This window comes from Patella vulgata, chromosome 9 (assembly GCF_932274485.2).
Source record: "Patella vulgata chromosome 9, xgPatVulg1.2, whole genome shotgun sequence".
Lineage (NCBI taxonomy): Eukaryota > Metazoa > Mollusca > Gastropoda > Patellidae > Patella > Patella vulgata.
In genome coordinates, this window is record NC_065887.2 from 10,585,292 (window position 1) to 10,594,067 (window position 8,776).

Consider the following 8,776-nt stretch of genomic DNA (forward strand, 5'->3'; position numbering starts at 1 on the left):
TTTAAAATAATGTCATTCACACTAACACTGGATATGGAATACCAATTACTGGTTTATTAACGTGCAAAGTTTCGATGATTGCTTGATAAAGACGAGAGTATCATGGTCGAAGCGTTGCATGTTAATAAATCAGTAATTGTTATTCCATAAATAGTGTTAGTCTGTTACTGTTCAATTACTCGTCTTTATCAAGTAAATGATTTGCTTGTTGCATGTTAATAAATCAGTAATTGTTATTCCATGAATAGTGTTAGTCTGTTACTGTTCAATTACTCGTCTTTATCAAGTAAATGATTTGCTTGTTGCATGTTAATAAATCAGTAATTGTTATTCCATGAATAGTGTTAGTCTGTTACTGTTCAATTACTCAATGCCACTTAAAGAAGAAATAATGATATTTATTAAATTAGCTGTTTTGTTCTATTAGAGATTGCAGGGGGACAGCACCACACACAAACAATTACACAAGACAAATTTACGGACAAGATACAATATGCAAAAATCACAAACAAACGTACATATCAGATTAGGTGAATGGATCAAGGGGGCTAGTCGTAAGCGTCCCGGTCTTGTGTTCAAAAGGGACTATGTTAGAGTGTATTTCTGTACCTTTGATATGTTATTTAGGAATATGTTGTGTATAGATCAGTGGTTCTCAACCTTTTTTGGCCAACGGCACCACCTTGGCTAAATATATATGACAAATATTTGAATTTTGCAAAATAAAAACATGGCAAGTCATAGACGGCATACAATCTACTTAAAATCAGAGCCATCCATGGCCTAGAGTGTTGATTATGGGCTTGCCATGTAAATACATTTTAAATGATAGTTTACATAACATTTGAAGCCAAAATAAAGACCTGCAGTGCGTAGAATTAGCTCTTACATAATGCATCTTTAATACGATTTTGTTTTGTTTAATATTTCAGCCTACATGTGCCATCATAATACATTCCTTATATACCAATCACTGGATAATCCTACACCAAAACGCTGGCATATCGTTACCCATGGCAGTATTATGTTCGCTGCTGTTATGTGTGTTATACTAGGTGTGATTGGCTATGTATCATTTACTGGTCTTACACAAGGTAAGATTAATCTTTTTATATCAGTCCAACAGGAGGTGGGTCGGGAGATGGTGGCCAATTGGTCTTAGGCACGTGTGTTAGATGATTGAGTCCTGTCATTGAGTTAAGTGGTGTGGTTTTGATTCCCAGCTTGTATGTGACAAGGTGTATGGTCGCCTGTCCAACATGGAGGTTTTCTCGGGGCCCTCCTACTGCTAAAGAGCTTGACTAACAAGAGAATTATTTGATAAAATTGTAAACAAAATTGAACCCTCTATGCTAGTCCTGAAATAACTTAGTTTGTGTCGAGTGGATGTTAAACCCCATTTCTCTCAAGCACATGATAAGATCTCTCTGTTTGTATCTGTCTAACACATAACGTCTGTCTGTTTATATCTGTCCAACATATAACATCTCTGTCTGTTTATATCTGTCCAACGCATAACATCTGTCTGTTTATATCTGTCCAACATATAACATCTTCTTTTTTTATATCTGTCCAACACATAACATCTGTCTGTTTACATCTGTCCAAAGTATAAAATCTGTCTGTTTATATCTAACACATGATAACATCTGTCTGTTTATATCTGTCCAACGTATAACATCTGTCTGTTTATATCTGTCTAACACATAATGTCTGTCTGTTTATATCTGTCCAACACATAACATCTGTCTGTTTGTATCTGTCTGTTTATATCTGTCTAACATGTGGTAACATCTGCCTGTTTATAGAACCTATTTTAACAATTTATCAAAAATTTGAAACATTGACCTACTGCCACGAGCAACATCTATTGCTTGAGTGTATTACCATTCAATAAAAACCTGTAAAATAATGCTGTATAATTTATAAATTTTAATGTAACATTTCTAATGTTAGTTAATGTGAGGGTTCCTCTTTAACCGTATAATCAAAAACCGTGAAATAGCAAATCCTATTATAGTGATAGTTAACCAAAGTTAATGTGATAGATCCTGTAAAGATGTATGATAGCTGTAACGATGTGCCTTTGGCATTTGTCTCTAAAATATCAAATTTCTCACGGCTTAATCCATGCTGATATTTACACCTATTGAATAACATTTGATAATGAAGAAAACAAATCAAAAGCCAGATTATTTCCCTGCTTGTTGGATTCAATCAGATTTAAAATGGCCTATCATTAAATTTTCATGGGCAACAAAATGGCTGTGGGCTTATTGCATGAAATTTGTAAATACAGTACTGAACGGAATTGAACCATTTTGGGACTCTTATTCTGATTAGAGATGAATTGTTTACAATATTGTAGTTTGCAAGTGATTCTTATTGCTCATGACTTTTAAGTGTGGTTTAATGGTCGAGAGCGAAACATTAAGTAATATATTGAAATAACACAAGGGACGTTACTTCCGAGTTGTTGTTTCAATATATTATTCAATGTCTTATAAGCTCGAGACCATTAAACAATTTAAAATAGAGACACTTGCACATGCTTTGCAATGGAATACGTCACATGGGTCCAAAATTATTAACTAGTATAAATAATGTACGCTTGGCACATTGCCTGTACCATTATTTGAAATAATGGTACGCCAACATCAAAGGATGACGTCACATCTGTATTTTAAGATGATTTAATGGAGATTTATTGTAACAGAATATGAATGAAACTGATTTTTTTTCTAGTCCCAGATAAATTAATGAAGTCTTATTGTAAAAGAATATGAATTAAACTGATTTATTTTCTAGTCACTGTAAAAGAATATGAGTGTAATTGATGTATTTTATAATTACAGGTGATTTAATGGAGAATTATTGTCATAATGATACTTTGATGAATATTGTACGTTTAGCCTTCTCTATAACTATCATGTTAACATATCCTGTAGAATGTTTTGTAACCAGAGAGGTAAATATATACTTGAATATACTATATTATGTTTATGTTTTTTCATTAATTTTTCAAATTGATATTCCATGACTATTTTGTTTATAAAATGGATATTAAATCCACTGTCCCAGGGGCGGATCCGAAATTTTTGCAGGAGGGTGTTTGCCATGTTCCTGAGACAAGTGTTATTTTACAAATTGCTTTATGTAGCTGAGAAGGGGGTGGGGGGAACCTTCCAAACATCCCCTCTGTATCCACCCCTGTGTCCAGCCAAAATTTCCCTCATGGTGTACCTGTCTTCAATAGCCCAGTTGGTGCACAACAGTAAGACCTTAACCCCCATTTCATTTCTACAGGTGTATATCAATGATCATTAGCACGTACAGTTGGTGCCGAACACTAGGACAATATTGGTGCCAGTCATTATCACATATGTGATAGAACTGGTTAAACACGTTCCAAATTATTTTATCACTGAGATCATTGTTACGATAGATGCGTAATAGATAAGAGAACATGAAAGAAAAATAGAAAAAGTCTGTGCATTACCATGTTTTTATAAGTATAGAATGAATAAACACACGTGAATATACGGACTGTTTCTATTTTTCTCATGTTCTCTTATCTAGTGACATTCAATTACTTTTTTGAATTGTCAGATATACTCATATAACAACTTTTGGTCTTCGAAGGAATTATTAGTGAGCAGAAATTCGCCCATGTAACTGTTATCACTCGTCACTTCAATCAGTTATATAGAGGGATAACTCGTGTTTTCCTCTTGCGTTCGTCACTTCCGTTTGTTGAAGCATTTATTACACACCTGTCGTAGCAATGAACTCTGTGATAAAATAATATTGGGAACGTGTTTAACAAGTTCTATCACAGATGTGATAACGACTGGCACCAATATAGTCCTTTAAACTTCATTTCATTTCTACAGGTGTATATCAGTCTTCATTAGCACGTACAGTTGGTGCAGAAACACAAACAAAACAATATCCTTCAAATTAAATGTTCTGTTTTTATTTAATATTTTAGGTTATAGAAAATGCTGTATTCCCCTCAAATCCCCCGACTCCATTTTGGCGTCACATGACAGTCACATTGATTATAGTATTTTTGACGGCAGCTGTATCTATGTCTACAGACTGTCTCGGTATCGTTCTAGAATTTAACGTAAGTAAACAAATATTTAAATTAAGATTCATACATTAAGGCAGTGGTTCTCAACATTTTTTTGCCAACAGCACACCGTGGAACACATAAAAAAATAGCGGCACACCTGGCTAAATATACATGAAAAATATTTGAATTTTGAAAAATAAAAACAATAATATACATGAAAAATATTTGAATTTTGAAAAATAAAAACCTTAATAAAAAAAAAGGTGAGAAACTACTCTTACTGTCTAGAATATCTGTGTTTAGATTCTAGAATGTTTTTCACCTTTTTTTCTTCATATGTAAATGGTAAACACAGGATCCTTGTGATATACCATAATACTGTATGATTTAGCCCTGAATTAAGGGGGGTTGAGATGGCCTAGTGGTCTAGAGTGTTGTGCTTCGACCTCTAGCTTGCTGGCTGTGGTTTTGATCCCTGGTGTGAGCGTATGTGGCTTGGAAATAGGGACGCCTTCTCAACCTCGTAGGTTTACACCGGGTACTCCGATTTCCTCCCACAAGAAAGACCCCTGTGCGTGCGCTGAGATAATGAAAATAAAAAAATAAGACTTGTCTGCGATTTCACCTTCGGTGGAAACGAATGTTAAACACTAAGAAGAACTACAACAACCCTGAATAAAGTGATAAATTGTGTTGATCTAACTTTTATTAGGGGGGTTGGATGGCTGAATGGTTAGCGAGTGCGCGTTGAATCATAAGGTCTGTCATTGAATCAATTCCCTGGTTGTACGTGACAAGGAGAAGGGTCGCCTGTTCAACCTTGTGGGTTTTTTCCATGTGCTCTGGTTCCCTCCCACTGCTAAAGACCCCTATGCGCAAGCAAATTATTGAAATAAAATTGAACAATATGTTAGTCCCGAAATGACCTAGTTTGTGTTGTGTGGAGGTGAACTCTCTCTCTCTCTTCGGTTTTCAAACAGTTATCTATGATCAATGTTGAGTGTAAAGGGAGCTTAATCTTTTATTGTAAAGGTTTATCCATGTGTTTTGTGGTTAAGGTACTGGTGAATGGTTGGGGGTATCGCACAGATATTTTCAAATTGTTTCAACACTCATTTCCATGTGTCAAATTTCTGAAAGGTCACAGAAATTAATCTAGATGAATGATAGTTCATTCACAGGTCTGAAATGACAACCGTTTGTATTTATGGTAAATGTAATTTTTATTTATAGGGTGTTTTAGCAGCGGCGCCATTAGCTTACATCATTCCATCATTATGTGTCATGAGACTACGTCAAGAGGCTCTCTTCTCCAGAGGAAACATTGGACCAATCCTTACAGCCACGTTTGGTATTCTCGTAGCTATTGTCGGTTCCATTTTAGCCATTATTAACGCAGCCAGTGGAGAAGGCTGTAGTCATGGCAGAGAGATGCCATATTGTCTTGCAAAAAACAACCAGTCAGTTTTCATGAATGGATCGTTCTCGACTACAACAATGACTTCTCCCATTGTGTGATGGCAGACGTCACTAGCTATGATCACAACATGAACAGAAACATATTTGTATAATATATTGTAACTCTGTCATCATATTTTTGCTCATACAAATCAAAGTCTTCATTTTATTTCATTTTGTGTTTGTCGTCATTGCATTTATTTGTGATGTAAATTTTAAAGTTATATTGCAGGTCAGTGTTTGAAAAATGAATTTGAATTGAACATATAGATTAAGAAATTTTAACAACATTATTTTATAGTTGGAACTAGTTTTCATTAATCCTTTAGGACTTGGAACGCCCGAAACCGAAGGTAACTAGTGCTCTTTAGACTGGCCCAAGACGACTAAGTCACATGAAAAACTCAAGAGCTAATACACGGACCTCCAATACATAGAAATATTTAAATAACTAAGGCAGTTTGAATCAGTCTAAGGAACAGTAGATTGGGACATTTTCTCAAATTTTCTCCGAGTGCTAAAGAATTGATATTCTTTTTTCTACGTTTAATTTATGAATATTCTAATCAACATATCATATTGTTTATTGTCTCCAAAACAAAACCCTTCAAACATCAAGGTTGTATTTCAATTCATGTGCTGTTTATTGCTAGCTAGCAGCAAACAAATATCATGAAATATGCAACCTCTGCATCTGCTGAAAAGCAGCTGAAACCTGATAAATTGTAAAATGTGTGGAAACAATAATGGCCTGCAGTGACGGACTGGCCAAATTGTCAGTTTCCCCAATGGCAAGTAGGCCCCTGAGGAACTGGGCACCCTTAGACATTAGACAATATATTTAAAATATAAATTATCAAAAAATATATAAATATTAGAAAATAATTATTAGCATGAAAATTCTAAGTACATTTTCTTGTTTCCACTTACATATTTTTTGAAAATTTAATTTATTCATTTTAAAAATTAAATGATAGAATTGTATTGGTGGGTGGGCCCGCTTTGTCTCCTGGCAACCAATATTTTCAGACCCAGTCCACCACTGATGGCCGGATTAAACTATAGAACAAATTGCATGTAGATGTTCCACAATGACACACAGAGCTGATATCACATAGTAGTGTTATCTGTGGTATTCTTCTCAGTTGGACTTAAACTTTAGTCATGATTTGTTTCTTGTGACCAGGCCCTGAGTTTACAAAGCATTCTCAGATTTAAGTGAAGAATTTACTCAACTTTCAATTATTGTGTATGAGAAATATCTTTGATCCAGAAACACAAAACTTTGAACTTAGTTTCTTATTGATGTATTTGATATATTAAAACAAGAAAAGTTTTTATAAAGGACTATATATTATGTTCTTTAAGTATGTGTTTTGTTGTGACTATATATTAGTTGAATTAAGGCAAACAATTTTGAATAAATTCTTACCTTATGCCTGAGAATGTTTAGTGAAACAGTGACCAGTTATAAACTTGATTTATTGAACAATTTTGAGTAAATTGTTAACTTAGTTAACTTAAGTATGGGGCCAGAACATTACAGTACTATGTATAATTTATATGTGCAAGTTTGTTTAATGTGGTGAAATACCGTGCATACTAGTACTTTGGTAACCAGGGCTGTAACTAGCTACGGGCCTGTTGGTAACTAGGGCCAACTGATGAGTAAATCAGTTAGATTAGAAATAAATAAAATAGATGTGAAATGTGAAAAAAAAAGGTATGGATGATTATGAAAACTAGAAATAGTAAGAGTCATTAATAATAAAAGTATGAAGTGCGATTTCTTTAATTTGATGCATTAAAATCAAACTTCTAGAACAACCAATAACTACCTTGACAAAAATCGTTAAACTGATTCGTCTTTAGTCCTTTCAACTTATTTAACTTTGAATGTAGCTAATGTAAACTCAGATATTGGAAGAAAGAGCTCTGAAGATGTGAGCAAGCACACAATATCTTCAGATTCCCAGGGGAGTGTTGGGGTGAGTGGGGGTGTCTTCAGAGTATTGGGGATCTTATTTTGTGTGATTTTGCTTGATGCACTTCAGAGCATTTAAAACTGCTAATGAATCTTTAATGCAATGAAAACTTTTTGCTAGGTTTTCAGAGCATGCAATATTTATTCAGAGTATTGAAGATCTTCAATGCATTGGAGATTATATTGTGTGTGATTTTGCTTGAAGCACTTCAGAGCATTTAAAACTGCTAATAAATCGCTAATGCAATGAAAATAACTTCTTGCTGGATTTTCAGAGCATGCAATATTTCTTGTGAGTCTCTTGAGGCATTGCTAGATTGCTTACTATATCTTTTTGAGCATTTCCCCCTATGGAATCTTATTCCCTTTAATATGAATTTAAGAATAAGTAGTTTATGAAAAACCTGTAATACATGTACATAATGTGTACATACCCATTTAATGTTTTCCTTGTAATTGTAAGGATTTGGTAAATTTAAAAAAGACGAAGCAAGTGTCTTTAAAAGATCCCTCTGTTATTATACTAAACATTTTGATCCTACTTTGTTGGTGACGTAAATATATTAACTGTGGATCAATAATTATTTGCTCATATAAACCTATAGCCTGCTTCTTTAATGTTAAAGAATGCTTTGATATTTCTCTTACAAAATGTGCTTTTTATTGTTTAAATTGATTTATATTCTTTAGTGATTATTTGGCCTGTCAAAAATGTGTATTTTTATAAATCAGGGACTATGACACATACCATTTCGTCAACATCCAATTGTCTTTTCTAATTTCTTTTACATATGATTGAACTATATAAGAAATTTGAATCTAGAATATTAAGACAGTCAAATGCTGGACTGTAGCCATTGATATAATTCTTTTGATTTAAATGATAACCATAAAAAAATCAAAAGCTTTTTTGACTGATGGTTTTCATCCAGGACATTTTGTCACAATGTTTTTTTTCAGTGGTATTCTAAAAGCTGTTTATATGTTATATATTCTTATATAATTATATGTTTAAAATACTATAGTTTCTCAATCTTTCTTTTCATGTTGTTCTGTAGTAATATATTTTATATTAAGATGTCCTTGTTCATGATCACTTAAATTTTTAATTTGAAATTTTTATGTTCCAGTGGTGACTATTATAACCTACCATTTCCTAAAATCATGAACAATAACTTAAAAGCTATTTTAAAGGATTTAAATTTTCTCTCTATTCTTCACCAGTTGCAATTTATCTTTAGACTTCTTCGGTGAAG

At 33.5% G+C, this 8,776-nt stretch overlaps 1 protein-coding gene across 2 annotated transcripts in view; it reads left to right on the plus strand.

Annotated features, from left to right (window-relative positions):
* LOC126831940 (putative sodium-coupled neutral amino acid transporter 11) overlaps positions 1-6,292 on the plus strand; it is a 109,983-nt gene extending 103,691 nt beyond the window's left edge. For both annotated transcript variants that reach the window (XM_050562598.2, XM_050562597.2), the window contains exons 10-13: positions 933-1,094; positions 2,856-2,968; positions 3,992-4,129; positions 5,312-6,292. In XM_050562598.2, coding sequence (XP_050418555.1) covers positions 933-1,094; positions 2,856-2,968; positions 3,992-4,129; positions 5,312-5,596 — 698 coding nt within the window. In that variant the 3' untranslated portion in view covers positions 5,597-6,292. The remainder of the gene's footprint in view (positions 1-932; positions 1,095-2,855; positions 2,969-3,991; positions 4,130-5,311) is intronic.
* The last annotated feature ends 2,484 nt before the right edge of the window (positions 6,293-8,776 follow it).